General features: G+C 46.9%; 1 protein-coding gene across 3 annotated transcripts; it reads left to right on the forward strand.

The window, feature by feature from the left end:
- Positions 1–14: 14 nt before the first annotated feature.
- LOC128915474 (cullin-associated NEDD8-dissociated protein 1-like) lies at positions 15–20,593 on the forward strand. 3 transcript variants are annotated; one of them, XM_054215820.1, is made up of 15 exons: positions 15–200; positions 2,601–2,744; positions 6,299–6,453; positions 8,222–8,345; positions 8,989–9,245; positions 9,849–9,954; positions 10,637–10,785; positions 11,992–12,284; positions 13,634–13,775; positions 15,009–16,514; positions 16,876–16,971; positions 17,625–17,794; positions 17,911–18,075; positions 18,824–18,931; positions 19,148–20,593. In XM_054215820.1, the coding sequence occupies exons 1-15, from the start codon at positions 133–135 to the stop codon at positions 19,373–19,375; spliced, it is 3,711 nt and encodes a 1,236-aa protein (XP_054071795.1). In that variant the 5' UTR covers positions 15–132; the 3' UTR covers positions 19,376–20,593. The 3 variants fall into 3 exon arrangements, with proteins under 3 accessions (XP_054071795.1, XP_054071793.1, XP_054071794.1); XM_054215818.1 differs by lacking the exon at positions 16,876–16,971 and having other exon boundaries at positions 22–200; XM_054215819.1 differs by lacking the exons at positions 15–200; positions 2,601–2,744 and adding an exon at positions 3,413–3,481.
- The last annotated feature ends 178 nt before the right edge of the window (positions 20,594–20,771 follow it).

Genomic DNA, 20,771 nt, shown 5'->3' on the forward strand with positions numbered 1-20,771 from the left:
CCCTGGTCCCGGCCCGCCGCCTCGGGGGGGCGCCCGGCCGGCGGCGGGCTGAGGGGAGCGGGCGGCGGCGGCGCGACCCCGGCCCCTGCGCCCGCCGCCATCTTCCCGCGCAGCCCCGCCGCCGCTGCCGCCATGGCCAGCGTCTCCTACCACATCTCCAGCCTGCTGGAGAAGATGACCTCCACCGACAAGGACTTCAGGTGGGGGCCCGCCGCCCCCGGCGCGGCACGGGGCATGCGGGCGGTAGCCGCCGGGGGCGGCGCTGGGGGATCCTGGGGGGCTGCATAGGCGGGGGCTTCGCACTGCGGGGGGGTCCCGTCGCACAGGATCCACCTGCCACTGGGGTGTCCCTTCCCACTGCGGGGTCCCTCTGTGTCAGGAGCAGGCACGGTGCCCTCGGCCCTGCTGGCGGGTAAAATCCAAGTGCAGGATGTTTCTGTACCAGAGGAATTAATCAGTTTATTTACAGCATTCCGAGCCAGCTGTCCCCCTCCGGCTGAGGGGGCAATGCAGAGGAGCCAGCACCGTTCCCCTCCCGTGCCCGGGTTGCTGTGTAATGAAAGTGAACGAGCAAGCAAAGTGGAAGGGGCAATGAGTCTTAACAGCTACACTTTAAGTCCTTATTTATTTTGCAAATAGAGCAACATCGCAGCAAAAACGCTGAAATACTTCTTAGTTTGTTTTTCCGCTAGAAGGTTAGCTGGTCGGTGCATTAAGAGGGCTGAGAGATGCCGTCTGAGCAGCCCTGTCACCCGGGTGATGGACGCTGCAGATACTGACAGCTCACGTTGCTTTAAGAACTGTTTCTGTGCAATGGGAAAATGCGGCTCCCTAACAGCGCTCGGAATGCTTTTATTCCCTTCGTGTATGTCAGCAGAAAACATAGACATCTTTGTAGGGTTGGGGCTAGATACTTAAGGCGCTCCATAAAAAAATAGTTAAAACTAACAAGTATGAAAGATTTCACCCATGAGCATATCGTTCTCTCACTATCAACCTGGAAGGTAATGTTTGTGCCAGACGTGGCATTTTGAGGTCTTTTAGAAGAGAGGGGTTAGTAATATCCTAAAAGTAGGTTGATTTTTGCAAAGGCTGCTGATGTTTTTCTGATGTTAACATAGGTACTTTTTGAAGAAGTCAGTAATGAAGTAGTTGCACAAACACTTTGTTCAAAGAATTCACAGTTAATACTCCAAACAGGAGTAAGTGTCATGTTATAGAGGTATTCCAGGGCCATTTCCTCCCAGCTCATGGTCAAACCCGAGCCCGTGGTCTCTTTTCAGTTGCACAGCCAGTTACAGGACCACGTTTCAGCGGCTTCCCTCCCACAGATGGACCCGTGAGCCGGTGCCCAAGGCCCCGTGGGCAGCACGGCCGCAGGTAGCGAGGCAAAAGCTGGGTATGTTGCTGTGGAAGACTCTGCTCAGGCTGTGGCCATAATTGGTCATGCTTGTGCTGCGCAGTCGTGGAGCTGCAAGCGCAGCTTAATAGCTCTCACAGAATCCAAAATAGATGGCATATTGTTAACATTAATGGGCAGAGTGCTCTGTTTTTCTCATTTTGGCTTTCTGGCTGGCTATCTAACAGTCCCTTGTTCCAGATGTATCTAGTTGCTACTCAAGAACGGGCTTGAGATCGAAGACACAAACGTTGCCCCGGTACAGGAGAGCTCCTACATGCTGAATGAATTACATCAGAGCCTAATTTAAAATGGAGGTGTCATTTGGTAAATGGGAGGGAGGGGATTCTCTGTGGTTCCTTTTAGACGTCCACCCCTGTGCCGGGGCTAACATTAGTGAGGAGCTGATGTATGATAGCCACACTTACATTTCTCAGAACCTCAGACTTCTATACTAGCACCTTTTACGTTTCCTGCTCCCAGGGAAAGAGATACTTTCCAGAACTTTTCAATATCCATTTTGACATTGTTCCTGTTTAGAAAATTAATTGACAAACAGTCAGCTGTGAGTTTGGTTTCCCTCTAAGCTGGAATGATAAATATTTGCTTGGTTTTGCTCATAGTAATCTAAATACAGCCTAGGGAACTTCTAAGGTATAGTTTGCATGGAGTTGTGACTTTAATTTTTGAGCTTGATAGGCCTTCCTCATGTGTGGAATCATGCTATCGGTGCTAAATAAGCCAGAAAGAACACAGCCAGGTGCAGTCTTAGAAACCTAGACTGGTTTTCCTAGGCCTGGCAATTGGTGGAAGAAACCCCCGTGTTTTTTTCCAGCGTAGTTAACTGTCTTGATTTAGTCACTGAGAAAGAATACCCAAGCTGGGTCCCACAGTGACAATTTTAGAGTTTTAGCTTACTCCATTCCTGTTACGTATTTGAAGGAGAGAAGAGAATGTATATTTCTCATTTTCACAGATTCCTTAGCTAAAGCCTTTTCACCAGCCATCTCTATCAGAGTTTTTCTCTTGTAAGACGGTAATAAGTCTTTTTACATAATTTTTCGGTATGGTGTAGATTACTCTTTGAAAGTGTGTTTTCATACGAGCACTAATTGTCAAATTTCATTGTCCAAAGCAGTGTGAAGGAAATGCATTTGTGTCTGTGTATCAGCCAATACACTTTTGCTATATGTTCTTTCAGGTTTATGGCCACCAACGACCTGATGATGGAACTGCAGAAAGATTCGATAAAACTAGATGAAGACAGTGAGAAAAAAGTTGTGAAAATGCTTTTGAAATTGCTAGAGGACAAAAATGGGGAAGTACAGAACCTCGCTGTCAAGTGGTAAGAGCCTCAGCAGTAATCACCTTATTCCTTGGCAATAATAAAGCTGGCACAGGCCGCAGAGGGTGCATTAGTGTGGAGCCTGCCCCTGCAGCGTTGGCAGCTCGCTCAGACCTCCCTTTGCAGGGGCTTTCCCTCTGCGCCGGGCACAGCAGTTTCTTTCTCTGTTGATATTCAGAGAGCATGAGCATACAGATATCTTTGTAGAAGCAGTAGGTGATTTTGGAAGTAGTTCAGTGTTTGTATTATGAATCTTACCATATTAAAAGTAGCGTGCCTAAGATTTTATTTCTTCAGAGAGAAGCCCAGTTTGAAATTTTGGTCACCAAGTTCCTCTCATTTCTCGGGCTTTGAAATCCAGTGCTGAATTTCCCAGTGGTCCTGTCTTTGATAGAGATGGTATGAAACATGTGTAGCCCTTCAAAAATGGCATTTGAACTTCAGGTCCGAATCCTACTCTTCGAGGGCATTTTCATTAAAGTTTATAATGCACTTGGTTTTTTTCCCTGCTTTGACTCTTATGTGTAGCCTGTGCAGTTGCTTTGCCTTTGACTGTTTCAATATTTTTTTAATGCAAATGGAAAAGGCAGAAGGTTCCTTTATTACTGAATCATCTCGTGAATGATCCTACTGCTGACATGTTCTTTCCTGTCTCTTTCCCCCAGCATGTCTAAATGGGAGTGTTCATTCTAGAAATGAAATTGAATGGGTCAGTTCACGCACAGGGCTCCAGAAAGGTGGGCCATTTAAAGACAACTTTGGGTTCCTGTATTTTTTCCTACTGTGGACCTTATTCATATTCACTTCTTCTTACCCACATATTGCTTCTATCCCTGTACTTTCCCTATGAGCTTTGGCCCTTTTTGATTCCCACTGTCCTGACTTTTTCTGGCCCTTTTCCTGTCTCTGCCTGCTTTGGGTTTATTTATTCTGTTTTTTAAAGCAAAATGGTTGGGCACTGAATGGTTGCCTGTTTATCTATGGTTGTGTTAGCAATAAGTCCATGCTCGTTAACAGTCTCTCATTCGTCCAGAATGTCATAATTAGAAGGCCTCCAAATGGAACCGGTAATATTTCCTTTTCATACTTAAGGGGGTCCTTACAACAGTTAATGTCCAGTCAGTTATTCCCAGCCAGGTGGCAAGGGTCAAGTCTCTGAGTAGGAGAAATGGGATGTTTGAAGGACACTAGCAGTTGGATTAGGCCGAAGTGTGGATATGTGCAGCCCCCATCAGGGTTCAGGAGTAAGATAGGAAACTACTGAGAGATCTTGCAGTTGATTTTATCATCTAAAATTATCATCTTATTTCTTCAGAGGAATGATGAAATCTCTGGGAAACACTGCGCATACAGTGCTTGTTGAGCATGCTGTCAGGGGTAATTGTGCTGTGCCAGCAGGGAGACAGCGACCTGTGCGTGGGTGTTCCATACAGTTTGCATTACTGGAGCTATGCCAAAAAGAAGAGAGAAAAAGAAGGCAGAAGCTGCATTTTAGTGTGAGGATTTTATAAACTGTGTCCAGCAGTAAACAGTGTAGAGTGCTAGCACCATGTCTTCTCATACAAGCTCTTAAGAAAATGTAAATCATCAAGGCCAATATTTTGACGATCCTGTTCAGCTCCCACTGAAGTCAGGGCCTTTTAGCACGGACTGTCAGGAGCAGAACTGCTCCTGTGTGTAAGCTTCGGTGAAAGAAGGGTATGTCAGAAGCCCTGCATGTCTCTGTCTCTTTCTGTACTCTATAGGCAACTGGTAGCTTTCCTTTTGAGCTTATGGATGCGTGGCACTGATGACAGTCCCCAGGGATCAGTGGCTATGCCTTATTATTATGCAGCATACAGAGCCAAAAACTCTAGTCCCTCTTTTCTATCTAACATGTGAAAAAAAAAACCAGAAAAAAACTCCTAAGAGGCAGATTAGTCCTTTCCTTCACTCGATTTTCTGTTTTCACCTGGCTATTTCTCCTTCTCAGAGGAGAAGAAAAGAATTGCGAAACCTTCAGGAACAGGTTATTTAAATATATTTTTGCTCTGGAAGAGCAGCATGATGGTATTTTTGGAACCCTAGAGCCCCATTTAGAAAAATGGTTGTTCTGCACATGAATCACAGGAAGCTGTTCAATTCTCATACGCTTTTTGAACCCAAAGGAAAAGGTCTATATTATTCAGTTCAAATCATTCAGTTTTGACTAGTCCCCACAAGAAAGGGAACAAGGAAGCAGTGACTAACATTTTGTACCTGGTGCAGAAATTGGAGCACAGCCACATCACTGCTACAGCAGGTAGCTGCTGCTCTGCAAGGTGGTGTCGACTCATGGGAAATAGACCAGTACCTATAGCATCTGCCAGAAAGCTCTGTTCAGGCCCGGATCCTTCCAAAGTCATTTCTAGATTTGGGCGTGAAGAACTGCCTGGTGGTGTTGGTCTGCAAGCCAGGGCCCCAGTTCTTCCTCTGGGCAGACGGTTCAGCGGGAGAGGAGGGCTGGCGTAGCCACGGGGGCTTGGGCATGGATCTCTGCCGCGGGTGGGTCGTGGGTGAGCTCCCTCAACCTGTACAAGGGTGACATGTGGTTAGGATTGAAATTGGGCTCAAAGTATTTCCAGTGGATGTTCGCTAAAACAAGAAGATGGAATTTTCTATGCAGTATGATGTTTCCACTCATCTGTATTTGCTTCTCATGAATGTTCTAGCAACCAGATATGCTGTCTGTGAAACAGCAATTTCTTAGTAGGGGATACAGAATATTCATGGAAAACAAATGCATTTTGAATTCATTAGCTTAATTCAAAGAGTTAAATGCAGCTGGTTAGGGAAGAAAAGCTGTAACATGTGACTTGCTGAAATACAGTTAATATTTACATTTTAGCTAGTTACCTTGTAGAGATGCAAAAATAAATAGTTGCAAGCAAATGCTGATAAACACTCTATGCACAATTTTGAATACAAACTTACCATCAGGAAACATAGGTTGTTAACAGAAAGCTTTTCTAGTAATAATTTAAAAAGTAGTGCAGGGGAAAGGGAACAGTCTTCCCTCTGTCGTTATTCTGAGCCTTGGCTCAAGTAGAGATTTTCACATACACAGCAGAGGGCAATAAGTAGCTAATTGCTTGTGAAAACCCATTTGGCTTTTCCTCCTGCAAGTCAGTTTTTGATGGTTGGGTTGGTTTTGGTTTTTTTCCAAAACCTGACTGTCGATTTTACTGTTATGCTGTGTAACATGGTTGCAAATTGAAGTTCATTGTTTCATAATTTCTGAGCTGCTCCTTTCAGTAAGATCTTAATTGGCCTCATGTTTGCAGTAGTTGATGTGAAATGTCCTCCTACAAATCTGATATGAAATCCACTGCAGTCTGATATAGAGTTAACTGAGGCAACAATGCAGGGTATGTAAATGTGGGGACACGACATGTGCTGCAGGATACCAGTACTCGATACGGATATTTTGGTAAACTTGGGGCTGAGCTGCCTTTAAGGAGTAAGCCTGAGCATCCTTTTTGATGGTTGAAAGCATCCCTCTTCCTTCTCATTCTGACTGACTTCTCCTCCCACAGTCTGGGCCCACTGGTTGGCAAAGTGAAGGAGTACCAGGTGGAAACCATTGTGGATACGCTGTGTACAAACATGTTATCAGACAAGGAACAGCTGCGGGATATCTCCAGCATTGGACTGAAAACAGTCATCTCCGAACTGCCACCAGCTTCTACAGGTAAAATGTCCATCCCTGTTTGTCAGACAGAGGCAATAGGGAGTCACAGCCTTTGGGAAACAGAGGAAAACGTGCAGTTCAGAGCCTAAAAGTTACAGATTCCTTATTCACCTGCTAGAGGAGGACAGCTAATGAAATAAGGAGGAGAGATAGTAGAAGCTGAGACACCAGTGTGATTAAAGATGGGATGAAATGAAAACTTGAGCTGCACACCCTGAGGATACTTAAATCTGAAACAGTATCTGAGTTCTTAGAGAAATCCATTTGAGTTTTACAGCAATCCTAAGGCATTCAGCGTGTGTCAAGATCCTGCTGTTGGGGCAGTCTGGCAAGGCTCTTGGTCTCCGTGTCAGCAATGCCTCTACACTCTGCGGTGTCAGCAGCGCCAGCACTGCACCACCGCCTGTCCGCAGCCCGGCTGGATCAAGTCTTCCGGCTGCCACAGCTGCCCTGGCTGCTTCTCCTGCATTTGGAACTATGTATACCAAAAATGCAACAGCTATTCAGGAGATAACCTGAGGCTCCCAGAGATTTAAGTTTCCTCTGCAGCCGTCTCATGTATCTGTTGTTCCTCCATGGCGGGTGGCCGTGGCAGTGCTGCCAGGCTGCTGGATGTTAGGTTGGGAGGAGAACTAGCATTAGTATGCAAATACTTGCTGAATTCCTCTCTCAGTTTCTGCAAGATGTTAAGCTCTTGTGAACCATCCTTTCAGAATTCTTTATTTAACATATATCACATGAACTGAAACTGTTTTAGGGTAGCAACAGGTAAGTGATCTCCTTAAGGGCTGGGATTGACACTGTGTGGGTGGAAGGCAGCAAAAGCAGTGTGGGTTTGCTGCAAAATGGAGAGGTTGGACATCTCCCCCTGTACTTTCATCTCCCTGAGCCCCGCTCCGTGTGGTTGCTGTTGCTGTGGTGCTGCCTTGAGTAAAGGGAGGGTTTGAAATCATAGTCCAAGAAACAGCATGTGCCTGAGGCAGGCTCCTCTCAGAGCTGTACCACAGTTAATGATGCCCCTAATGATGTTGCGCTTCTGCTTTGTCTCTGTTGCATCACGAAGGCTCTTCAGAATGGTGTGGGAAGCAGTTGTCCCTTTCTTGGAAAGTTTTGTGGAATTTGAAGCTGTTTATGCTTTGCACTGACCCAACTGGGGAAAGGCCCACAACAAAAATCAGTGTTGGGGCAGACACATCCCAGCACGAAGACTAGACTGGTATCTAGACATTGATCTGGACTGTAGGAAATGGAGCTTCTAGGCTGTGGTTGTAATCTCAACACATTCTTGAACCTGGGTTATGTATTATTTTGAGACAGATTCATCTAGTTCTACCCTTAAATTTCATCATGGAGCTGAGAAACAGTTTCTGTCAAGACCGCTCATTATTGAGAAGACCTCGATTTGTTGAAACCGAACATTTTCAAGTTAAAAACAGGAAAAAACATGCCAGAAACTTGCTACCCAGCTCTACCCCGTGCATTGCGTGGGCCTGGGAGCTGCCTGAGAGACAGCCAGGGCGTTTTAGGGTGAAAGACACTCTCTGAGAAGAAAAGCTTCTTCCAAATAGTTAATGCATCATACCACAGAGGGAGGTACCTCGCTGTTTGCAGTGTGTATCCGCCATCTCAAACAAAAGCTAGTTGACTGCTGTTCTGGTTAGCTCTCCCAGTGGTGATTGCCTTTATTAGTGTAGGAGGGATTGAATGGTTCTTAGCAGTAAGAAGACGTCTTTTTAACTGACAGTGGCAAAAAATCTCTCTGTTGCAGGCTCCACCATGACAGCAAATGTGTGCAAAAAGATCACAGCCCAGCTGACAGGAGCTATTGGCAAGCAGGAGGATGTATCTGTGCAGCTGGAGGCTCTTGACATCCTATCAGATATGCTGAGCAGGTACCAAAGGATTTCCTTCTGGCAGCTGTGTACGGCAGGGGGCTGCATGTATGCGTTTCCTTTTGATTGCTGTATTTTCCTAATCTTAATACGAGGAATTAAAAATAAAGGATTTGGTTTGGCTGGCACTGGGGAATATTTTAGCTGAGCAGATTCCCCAGCCAGGGATGAGGAAGACACACTGAGCCTTTCTGTGCTGGGCAATAGCGGTAATATTGGTGATGGATCCCACGGAGGCTCAGTTCAAACAAACGTAAGGAGGGAGAGGGCAAAGCAGGGAAGTTTATTTTAGCCCTGTGATCTGATTGCACATGGCTTTTTTTTCCCTGGCTGCCTGTCTCTTGTTACATAAGTCAGAGTGACAGTGTCATATGTCAACTGCATGCAGGAAATGATTGACAAACCCCCAGGTCATCCAGAAGGACACCATCAAAATCAAACTCCACCATGATGGAGACAAATAACCTTGCCCTGTGTTATAAGCCAGTGTTCAGACCAAAATGCCAAACCCGCCCTTTTTCTCTTCCTCCCTACAACATGCATGAAATCTTGATAGCAGAAGGACTTTTACATTTTTTGCTGGCAAGAGGGCTTTTTCTCTGAGGCTTTGGCTTTCAACTTATGCTTGTTCTGTTGATTGCAGACTAGGGGGAACACTCTACTCTTTCCATTCCTCCATCCTGAACTGCCTCCTACCCCAGCTGACAAGCCCCAGGCTGGCAGTACGTAAAAGGGCCATCATTGCCTTGGGTCATCTTGTCTTGACCTGCAGTGGAAGCATCTTCTCAGAGCTCACAGAGCATCTGCTCGCCGAGCTGAAGAGGAATGAGTCTACTTCTACTACTAGGACGTACATTCAGTGTGTCGCTGGCATCAGTAGGCAGGCTGGACACCGCATAGGTAGGACGAGTAGCTTGAAACGACATTGGGAAACGTGCATGCATTTTAGAGCAGCTCCTTTTAGTAGTAAAACAAGTGCACTCGCTCTGTTCCTAATGTATTAGTGGCTTGTGCTTTGTGATTCCCTGTGTGGTCCTGACCTGGCTCTCTGATCTCCACTTGGAAGGACGGAGACATCAGAGTAACTGGCTGCCCTTCTGTAGTGAAGTGCCCTTCTGCCCTTTCATCTCAAGGTCTCGCAGCACTTCTGTGGTCTGAATTAACACCTCCATGAATTAGGTCAATGGATTCACCCTGCTTTAAATGAGAGGAGAAATGGAGGGCAGCATATTGCATTACTTGTCTAAAAGATCTGCCAGAGCTGAGATTAGGTCCTAGAAGATTTCTGATCACAGCTCTTTCAATGACTGAAATGCCAACAAGGGGCTGAAGACAGGGAGCAGGGTTCATCTGCTGAAAATCCCTGCAAGCTGCACCATAATGTCCAGAGGAGGAATGCTCTGCCAGACACACAAAGGGAGTAGCAGATGGCTGAATTGCTGGCTGCTTGGATGAGTGAAGGTTGGAATGATTTTTCACTACTGCTTACTTTGCTTTTCCCAGGAGAACATCTGGAGAAGATAATTCCTCTGATTGTTCAGTACTGTAATGTGGAAGATGACGAGCTGAGAGAGTACTGCTTTCAGGCCTTCGAATCTTTTGTGAGAAGGTGAGTGCCCTTGAGGAACAACTGTGCACCATCCTGTGCATCAGTGTCTTCCTGGTGCAAATATCTGTATTTTCAGCATCCAGGGTTGAGTACCTTCCTACATGCATTTCTGTTGGGAAAGATAGTTCACAAATGAAATCTCGTCTTCACATGCAGAGTTGGGCTTAAGTTATGAGCTATTTTACCTCAACATGTGAGAGTGTGTTTCTGTATTGGTTTTACAGGAGTGGGAGTTTTCCTTGTCCTTGGAGGATTCCTCAGCAAGAGGGAACTGCCTTGCTCCTGGTGCATGGAGGGAGTGGGAGGCAGGAAGGGGGCTCAGGCAGAAGAGCTGCTGAGCTGCAGCTCTCCTGTTGTTTGGTCAAACGTTTACTGCTTGTCTTGGTAAAGGAGCTCTGCAGAGCTGCTGAGGTTTTCTCCCAGGAAGGGAGGATTCCACCAGCTGGTGATGGCAAAGTATTTATTTTTTTTTTCCTTACAGAAATCATTGCATCTTCCCCAGGGGAATGTGGTCTTGCTTTGTGCAGGAAGGAGCAGCTCTGGTTTAACTCATGTTGACAAAATGTTCATATAGTCTGTGAAGCATTTTGTGATATTTTTGAAATGAATTATAGTATTTGGATTTTTAAAATAGCTTAGTCTTTAATTTATTAACTCTTAGGGTTTATATTTCTCATGATAGGTGCCCAAAGGAAATGGACCCTCATATCCCTAATGTGATGGGGTTGTGTTTGAAGTACATCACCTTTGACCCCAACTACAACTATGATAATGAGGAGGAGGAAGAGGAGGAGATGATGGACACTGGAACTGGGGAAGATGAAGAGCAAGGTGCCTGCTTGTGAGGATGGCTGTGCTCAGCAGAACACTGGGTTAACATTTCTCCCCTTTCTGTTTTCTCACCCTCTCTGGTGTTACTTTTCAGATCTGCTTTGAGACATTCAGTACTTTTAAATAGGTCGGGTTTATTTACCAATGGTGATAATATAGCTGTATGTGCGATGTTGCAGCAGTCATTCGGAGTTTGTTAGTTTTACTTCTTTCTGACAAAGTCCTCAGATCTCTGCCTGCCTTAGGAGAAATGAAAACACTGAAACTTGAACTCTGAACTAGCTTAGTGGAGAGCTAGACCAAGGAAGCACTGCTTTTCCTGTGCCTGCTGATTGCAGGAGTTTCTTAGAGTACATCCAGCAAGTGTCCAGGCCTAACGCCTGGAAATCCTGAGGAGCAGCCACTCTGCCATCCTGTGTGTTGTGCTCCCAAAGGTACCGGGGCTGCCTGCAGCCTGCCAGGCAGACCTTGGACCCCTGCTCCAGCCAGCTGACTTCATATGCAAGGGTTGTTCTTCAAGGGGAGGCGTGAACGCTGTTGCTCTTGTCTGCTCTCTGGCTTGTCCGAACCTCAGGTGGTGACACCAAGTGTTTGAATGCAGCTGTAACACAGAATCCTCTCTGTCCTCGTAGTTTGTCTCTAGAAGGCTTAGGCTTATGTGAGAGAGATGGCCCTTTACTGGGGTCCTGACTGTGGCAGCTAAGAGCAAAAGTTAGAACACGTTCCCTTGAAGAAAGGAATTTTTGTTTACTTTCATACTAATTGGCATAAGATCCTGGCCAGCTTCCTGGAGAATATGTTAAGTGTTCTGTCAATAACATAGTAAATTGTTACCCTGTTTTGTGCCATTCAGAAATTGCTAAGACAGATATTTACATATTTCTGGCTTTAAAATCTGGGAACCTCGTTCTGCCTTTGAAACAAAAGCCTTGATGCCTGAGATGAAGTGGCCAGTAAGGGCAGTAATGTTAAGGTTTATTCTCCATCAGCTGTTACTTGGAACAGAATAATCCAACACAAGGCAGCCCTGGGTCATATTGGCTGGTAACAACCTCTGTAGGGACAGGCTATTCTGGACAATTTCATGTTCCCAGATGTGTGTGTGTTACTGGCATCTGTCTGGGCAGCTGGAGAGGGAAGCTCTGGGGATAAAGTGATCCTCTAGCTCTGTTTTTCTCATAATGGTGCCCCTTGTTTTCTTTCCAGAAAGCGATGATGAGTACAGTGACGACGATGACATCAGCTGGAAGGTCCGCAGGTCTGCGGCAAAGTGCCTGGAAGCCATCGTCAGCAGCAGGCATGATCTCCTTCAGGACTTCTACAAAACTCTTTCCCCGGTCTTGATAAGCAGATTCAAAGAGAGGGAGGAGAATGTCAAAGCTGACATCTTCAGCGCTTATATCTCCTTGCTGAAGCAAACGCTGCCCATCCAGAGCTGGCTGCATGCTTCAGATGCCTCTGGCAAAGATGACATTCCCCTGACAATGCTTCAGAACCAGGTGCGTGAGATGATGTCGGGCTGGATTAAATCAGAAAGCAATGAAGAGAAGTACATACCATGCCACCGATGAATATGCCTAGTGGTTAAGCTTGAGAGCATAGCTAGCTGAAGAAGCAACCAGAGGGGACCAAGTCCTGAGGGGTGACCGTTTGCTGTTTCTCTCCCACCATTCCCAGGGAGAGGGTGCTGAGGCAGTGCAGGAGCACTGAGCTATCGCCTGCGTTGCTCCCCTCTTCTAGCTCTGGCGCCTGTTTGCAGGCTGTGTATGGGACAGGTTAGCCTTTGGGTGAGCTGGCAGTCTGTTGTCTGATGGTTACTCCAGCTGCTGCTCAGGAAACTCGTCGAATACATCGTGGTAGAAGCGTGACAGAGTAAGCCATGGAAGCTCAGTAAGGTTTGGATCTGGACATTTGGCGGATGAGAGAATGCAACTCAGTCCACTATGGGAAAACAGCCAGTGGCTTCCAGGGTACTTGCTGTGGTTGTGCGCACAGTCAGCACGTCACTGCTGAGCAGACCAACGATAGTGGAAGCAATTTTCTGATGCACTGCTTTAATTCAGAAATATGCTGGAGTAGTTACAGTCAGAATAAGTGAGCCACGCGTGCTGATCAGGGCTCTGCCTTGCCCAGGATCCTTGCTAGCGCCGTGGTCCACACATGCCATTTTAGAAGAAGTCAAAAGAAACACTGGAAATAACCATGTTGTTAGAGAGTAGCATGACCATGAGAGCAGCTTTTTCTGGGCAGTGCTACTACTGACTAGTGAGTCCTTGAAGCAGGAGGGTTAAAATCCCTGCCAAAATGTAATTACATAAATGATTAATCATCTTGTATGTATGAGATATTTATTTAAATAACTTGCACCTTAGCCTTGTGATTTGTTTTTTGATGTCACTGAAACACTGTCAGGGCATCCAAGTTTAAATACGGTGATGGTGCTAGATCCTTAACCAGCAGACCAGGAAGGGATCATAAAACTCTGAGCTGTTTCATCAGCGTGTCCTGGTCTGATCATTTTGTTGTCTTTCTTTAAGCTTCTGGGTTAGGGGATATCACCAACTACAGGAAGGGCTGCTTAGGAGTCTGTAGAATAGGGAAAAGAATAACATCCCCTTCCACTTTTCTGTTCATGTATCTTTTCTTCACGTGCACTGTCCTGTAATCTATCCCAGGTCTGTTCTCTGGTGAACAGGTGGACTGTTCCTTGCTGTCCCACGGTTAGTTCTCTTGCTGTACTGTTGTGCCTCTGGCTCAGCTGAGCAAGCTGCTCTGGTAGCAAAGCTCTGTGCCCTAGAAGCTGGCACGACTGATGTGTTTCTTTCTGTTTTTCTTTTTCAAACTGCAGGTCCCCAACATCGTCAAGGCCTTGCACAAGCAGCTCAAAGAAAAGAGCATCAAATCAAGACAGGGTTGTTTCAGCCTCCTGACAGAACTGGCCAATGTTCTTCCCGGCTGCCTGGCAGATCACATTCCTGCACTAGTCCCTGGTAAACTTGTCCGTGGTCTGGGGTTAAGGAGCAGGGTTGGCTCAACCCATTCCTAACATGTGTGCTGCTTGCCTGCATGTTCCAGTTTTATTCCAGCATCAGGACATACACGTCGAGTTCTGTTCCATGTTGATGTGCTAAACAGCTCCCAGGTCAATCCTGGCTTCCATCTGCCACTGAAAGCCAGGATAAGAACATCAAATTCATTTCCACAGTCCCTCAAAGAGGTGCTTTTAGTGGGGAGCCTGTTCCAGCTGCCTTTGAAACTAGCTGGAATTATGCTGTTAGCCTGCTGAGACACGAGTGACATTTTCTTTTACAAAATGTAGTGGCATTTTAAAAATTATTTGTATTAACTGATTATTTAATTTGCACCGCCACATTTTTCTCTGAGCTTTCCTGCCGGTAGGTTCCTGAAGCATCCCACGCTGCCGAAAGGCTCATAATACTAAGGTCCTGCCTTTGCGTTTGGTGTGACTTTATAGGAAATATATAAAACAGTCTCCTGTGATTGTCTCTGGGCCTCATCCATGCACCTCCTTCTTCTGAATTAAGAGATTGGTAAAAAACATTCAAACCAAGAATCAGGTGTGACTTCAGGGGTGGCAAGCAGTATTGTTGTCAGTGCTTCTCATTAAGTCTTCTCGGAAACATAAATGTCTGGCACAGAAATTGGACTTGGAAGTACCTCCTTTCTGCAAAGGCAGTCCATCTTTAATGGTCCCCAGTTACATTCCAGACAATACTAACAGAAATTGGACAACTAGGTAAACATAAAAGCCCTTGCTTCTTTTCTTTTTTTCTTAAAAAACTTCCCACAGAAGTATGATGGAAAAACTCAGGAAGGGGCATTCCTGCTGCTTGGAGCGCCTGTTGTTGAGACTAGGCTTTCCCAGTCTTAATTTCATGCCATTTTATCATACTTACTTGCACTTGACTAACCATCCCTTCTCGTCTCAGCCCAGGATGACTTTTCACATTAAGTTTTTAATAGCCAGCCATCCAGGACCGCTACAAAGAGCAGTTATGTCTGAGTTGCCACTTCACGGAAAGCAGAAAGACGTCAAGGAGAGTAGCTCTCTTCCATGGCACGTATCTTTTGTCTGGGGAAGAGGAAAGGAAGAAAATGGATTCTAATTGTGCCCGTTTTTGGAGGGGAGGATTTTACCATCAAGTTTGGTAAAAAACACTTGATGAAATAAGACTGCAGTCATTCTTGTCTCTTCTGCACAGGTATTGTTTTCTCCTTGGCCGATAAATACAGCTCCTCCAACATGAGGATCGATACACTGTCTTTCCTTCATGTTCTTCTTTGCAACCACCAGCCGGAGGTGTTTCATCCTCATATCAAAAGCCTGTTACCTCCTGTCGTGACCTGTATTGGAGACCCCTTTTATAAGATCACTGCAGAAGCTCTACTGGTTACTCAGCAGCTTGTGAAAGTTATCAGGCCTTTGGACAAATCTTGCACTTTTGATGCCAAGCCCTACGTGAAGGACCTTTTCCCTGGTACTCTGAAGCGACTGAAGGCAGCTGACATCGACCAGGAGGTGAAAGAGCGTGCAATCTCCTGCATGGGACAAATTATTTACAATCTGGGAGACCATTTAAGCACTGATCTCCAGCCAACCTTGAAGATATTTCTGGAGAGGCTCAAAAATGAAATCACCAGATTGACAACAGTCAAAGCATTAACCTTAATTGCTAGTTCTCCACTTAAAATAGATTTGAGACCCATTCTGGGGGAAGGCTTCCCCATTCTAGCTTCCTTCTTGAGAAAGAATCAACGTGCCTTGAAGCTGAGCACTCTGACCGCTCTGGACATCCTGGTGAAGAACTACAGTGACAGCCTCAAGCCTGCCATGATCGAGTCTGTCCTAACGGAGCTCCCCGCTTTAATTACTGAAAATGACATGCATGTTTCCCAGGTGGCTATTGTGTTCCTTACCACGTTAGCTAAGGTTTATCCATCTTGCATCTCTAAGATCAGCGGTTCAGTTCTTGCTGAAATCTTTCAGCTTGTCCACTCACCTTTGCTCCAAGGAGGGGCGCTGAACGCCATCATAGACTTCTTCCAGGCTCTGGTTCTGACCAAGACGGCCACTATGGGTTACTCGGAGCTGATGAAGCAGCTGACTGCGCCTATTTACTCCTCAGGTTCAGCCGGGGCATCGGTGACGTTACACAAACAGGCATATTACTCTGTCGCAAAGTGCGTGGCAGCTCTTTCCTCAGCCTGCCCAAAGGAAGCCGCTGCCATAGTGAACCAGTTTATTCAGGATGTGAAAAACCCCAAGTCCAGCTCTACTGTTAAAGTGCTGGCTTTCCTTTCACTGGCAGAGATGGGGCGCACCACGAACCTCAGTGCTCAGAGAGAGCTCAAAACCGTCATCCTGGAAGCATTCACTTCTCCCAGCGAAGAGGTGAAATCCGCTGCTTCCTATGCATTGGGGAACATCAGTGTTGGGAATCTTAAGGAGTATCTTCCCTTCATGCTGAAAGAGATCGGAAGCCAGCCCAAGAGACAGTACCTCCTGCTGCACTCTCTAAAGGAGGTCATCAGCTCCTCCCCGGCGGATGGCCTTAAACCTTATGTGGAGGATATTTGGGCTCTGCTTTTCAAGCACTGTGAGTGCACAGAGGAGGGGACGCGCAATGTGGTGGCTGAATGCCTGGGGAAGCTGACTTTGGTGAATCCTTCTGAGCTGCTGCCCCGGCTGAAAAAACAGCTCTCCTCAGGTAATGGGAAGGGCGATGCTGAGAGTGGGGAAATGCCTGCTTTTGTTGGAAAGTCCTCTTGTAAACTGCTGGTGGGTATGGCAGGGAGCAAAGCCAGGCTGCTGACGAGGGGGATCTCTGCAAGGGGGCTGAGAGGAGCGCTGGTTAGCACGGAGGGCAGGAGCGTGTTAGGAACAGGGAGTGCACATGGAGATTGTGCGGGAGCAGGATTTAAACAGGAGGTTGTTAAGACAAATGCTCCGTTCATTTGTCTCTTCGAGGCATCTGTAATGTGACCAAGAGCAGAATATGTACCACAGAGTTACAGCAATGATTTTTTCTCTTGATCTTTCACTGTTTTTTCTTTCCATTTTCATGGCAGATTCCCCACATGCCCGGAGCACGGTGGTAACTGCAGTCAAATTCACGATTGCAGACCAGCCTCAGGCTATCGATGCTCTCCTGAAAGGCTGCATAGGTAGGCTGGTACGAACAGCAGTGGGAGCTGGGAACTTGAGATGTTAGGCATCCTTAGCAGCTCAGGGGTTTTTCACACCTATGTGAACCTCATCCAATCCAGTTGGGTTTTGTCTGTGTTTTGCTGCTTTTGGGATTAAAGAGCATCGCTGTCACGTGAGTCCTTGTTAAATGCTCTGATGCCCTTCTCTTGGGCGTGCTCCATTGGTGACAGTTTTTTAGGGAGCGTAAGTTCCTTCTGCGTTTAAACTTATGTTTCAAGCATCTCATGACAACGATCTTGGAAAATATAACCTACATTAAAGGGGTCTTATGTCTAGGGAGGCTACATCTCAGGTTGTATAAAACTGGGCCTTCTGTTGCAGAGAAGTCGGAGCAGATGAGATCTAAGCAAGAAACAAACAAAACCCAATGTCCTTGAATACCAAAGCTTCTGATTTGACTTTATGATAAGGTAGCTAGAATCATGTGGTTTGTTTTTATGCCCAAATGCAAGAAATCATGTTTCTTCCATTTACTATATCCCAAATGAAGGGAGGGAAAGCACCTTGAATGTCTCTGTTAGACTGTGCCCCTATTTTACCATAGGTGCTTTCATAACCAGGTTCCTTGAAAAAACACTGCAGCAAGACTGACTGTGCTCTTATCCCACAGGTGACTTCTTAAAAACTCTTCAGGATCCAGACCTGAATGTTCGACGTGTGGCTTTAGCCATGTTTAATTCTGCTGCTCACAACAAGCCTTCTTTAATCCGAGATTTACTAAACGCAGTTCTCCCCAGCCTGTATAACGAAACGAAGGTCAGGAGGGAACTCATCCGGGAGGTATGTCATTACTTCAGCTTGGGTGCAATACGGCAGCGACTCTGTGTGTGAAGCTGAGATGAAGCTGTCACCCTGTCTGCTGTTAGGTGACAGCTGTGTTTTTTCTCTTGTTTAAGGTAGAAATGGGGCCATTCAAGCACACAGTGGATGATGGCCTTGACGTGAGGAAAGCTGCTTTTGAGTGCATGTACACGCTGCTGGAAAGCTGCCTTGACCGACTGGATATCTACGAGTACCTGAACCACGTGGAGGACGGACTGAAGGATCACTATGACATTCGGGTAATGACGTGCTCTCACTGCTGAGGGTGGTGATGTCACTGATGTTATTCGTTCTCTGGGGTCTGGGCTTGAATTGAGCTGATGCCTCACCACAGCACAGGGTGCCCCTGCCGTGGTGTTTCCTGTTCTCTGCAGCTGCTGCAGCCTTTCATCTGACATGGTTTAGCTCTAGTTTGACCATGGTGGCCTTGAAAATGCAACCCTCATGTAGCTGGTTTTGCAGGAAATTTATCAAAGCCTAAAATAAGTTCCTTCTGTGTTTAAACTTACAATTGTCACTTGCTCAGTGTGGCCAGTGACACTATATTTAAAAAAAATTGAGCATTGTCATTGTTGATGGCCTCATGGCTTAATAGGAAGCACTACATTGTTTTCATACTATTATTTGATTTAGCCCCACGTAGACGTGGGTACAGCAAAGGCGCCATCCCCGTGCTGAGCGTTGGCATTTCTCTAAAGGCTGTCAGCCCTTCACAGACATGCGGGAGCAGGGCACCGCACGCTCCTGGGACCAGTGCCCAGCTGGGCAGCTCCAGTACGTGGGCTGCCAGCGGCTGCATTTCCAGCGGGAGCGAAGCTCTTGGGAAAACCCCTTGCACAAGTGCAAAGAAACGCCACCGTGTGGGAACAGCGGGACCCCACAGGGCGAGCGAGCACAGGGGCTTCGGCAGCGGATGCGCGCTCGAAGCCTGGGGGATCGCAGGGTGCAGTGGAGCAACGCCTGTTTTATTGTTCCTCCTGTGTCTAGATGCTGACTTTCATAATGTTGGCTCGGCTGTCCACGCTCTGTCCCAGCGCCGTGCTGCAGCGGCTCGAGCGACTGATTGAGCCACTCCGGGCAACTTGCTCTACCAAGGTGAGATTAGGCAGAGTGTGAGGCACTGGGGGGGGGTCCCGCCACAAAGCCACCTGGCCGTTAGCCTCCTCCCTCCCTGCTTCTGAGCAGCCTGCTCCCCACACTCCTCCGCGAGAAAGTGATCTGCTTGTCTCCATCTCTGCTGGCGTGCCTGGCTCTCTGTGCCTCTACTGTCTTTTCTGAATGCCAACTAAAAATGGTGCTTTGGATTTGTAGGTAAAAGCCGGTTCTGTGAAACAGGAGTTTGAGAAGCAGGATGAACTGAAGCGATCTGCCATGAGAGCCGTAGCTGCTCTCCTCACCATCCCTGAAGTAGAGAAAAGTCCAGCAATGGCAGAGTTTTCGTCTCAGATCAGATCCAATCCTGAGATGGCGTCACTTTTTGAGAGCATTCAGAAAGATTCTGCATCCCTGCCCACCTCAGAGTCAATGGACATGAGCTAAGCGAGATCTGCCCCTTTCCTGCCCCACCTTCTCACCCTCGCGATGCACTCGCCCAGCCGAGACGCCAAGACGGGACAGGGGAGGATGCCACCGAGCTGGACTCCACTGCGACAGCCACTTGCACGTCACCAGGTGCCAACAGCAGAAAAGGGCTGGTTCCAGCTGCACTTGCATCAGACACCTCCCGACGAGATGTGTGAGAAGGGAAACGCGTCCTTGTGTAGGGGAGGGGTTGGATTACGAGTATTCTGACTTTTCAGCAAGTTTTTAAGGGGCGTACATAGCAATCGAGTGTGGTTCCATGAAAAATGGAAACTGCTTCCTGAAATATTTCCTTACTGCAGTAGAAAGAAAAATAGTTTAAAACTTTTTTTTTAAATGTCTGCACGTGCACTTTCTACCCCAGATTGCCTGAAGAATGTATTTATATTGTTTCACTAAATAACATGGCTAAAAATTAGAAGTTGGGTATTTAATCAGGGGCGAGCATCATAACCATAGGCCCCGTTTCACAGGGGAGAGTTGCATCAGCCGAGCTGCAGAGGCTGCGCGGGGGCCGTTTGTTCCTGGGCTGCCCAGCTTTCCACCCAGGGCTCGGTTCACGTTCAGTGTTTTTGTTTCAGGCCACCCTGCTTGACTTCCACTTTTATGGTTTTCACTGCAAAATACCTCAACCAGCCATCTTCCAAAATAGAGAATTGTTATTTGATTGCATTTCAGTATCAAACCTTACACTAAACTTTTCTCTGCTTTAGCCGCTGGCTTACCTTTCCCCCTCCCACTGTGCCTGTGCTGAGCCACCCGCCAAAGGCACGGAGCTGCACTGAGCGCTGAACAGCAGCAGAGGCCTGCGGGGAAGCTGGTACTCAGGTTTTAGTGCCACAGAAGTGAGAGGGGAACGGCACCAGCCACAGGTACAAGCACACAAGCGGCCCACGCTGACCCTGTGTCATTTGAAAACTTACCTGATAGTGACTGTTGTGTTCAAATCCTGCCTCGCACAGGGGAAAAAGCCTTAAGAGACAGAGAGGATGTAACAGCAAAGGAGAGAACAAGGCCACCACGCCACACTTCCAGTAGCCATGGAGCTGTTATTTTTTTCAGCGTTTCGTTTTTCCTTTTTTGACAGAGTGGTTGATGTGAAAAATATTTATAGTGCTGTGTGAAAGAACATCCCTTCTGTTTGAGTGGTATGAAAAATAAAAATGTACTTGTGAAGCTGCGCGTGCTCCCGCCTTCGTTAGCTATCACAGCGACATCACAAATCACTACCACGAGCAAGTGCGCTGCCGTGAGTCCTCCCCTGGAGAGCCAGGCTCATGCCGCAGCCCCGGACCCACTCCACCTGCACGTGGGCACTGAGCCAAACTCTGTCCCTTTGGCCATTCAAAACATC

This window comes from Rissa tridactyla, chromosome 10, assembly GCF_028500815.1.
Source record: "Rissa tridactyla isolate bRisTri1 chromosome 10, bRisTri1.patW.cur.20221130, whole genome shotgun sequence".
Lineage (NCBI taxonomy): Eukaryota > Metazoa > Chordata > Aves > Charadriiformes > Laridae > Rissa > Rissa tridactyla.

Coding starts and splice junctions, on each gene's coding strand:
- LOC128915474 (XM_054215820.1), top strand. CDS start 133: ATGGCCAGCGTCTCCTACCACATCTCCAGCCTGCTGGAGAAGATGACC. Junction 8,346..8,988: donor CTATCAGATATGCTGAGCAG/GTACCAAAGGAT, acceptor TGTTGATTGCAG/ACTAGGGGGAACACTCTACT. Junction 16,515..16,875: donor GAAAAAACAGCTCTCCTCAG/GTAATGGGAAGG, acceptor TTTTCATGGCAG/ATTCCCCACATGCCCGGAGC.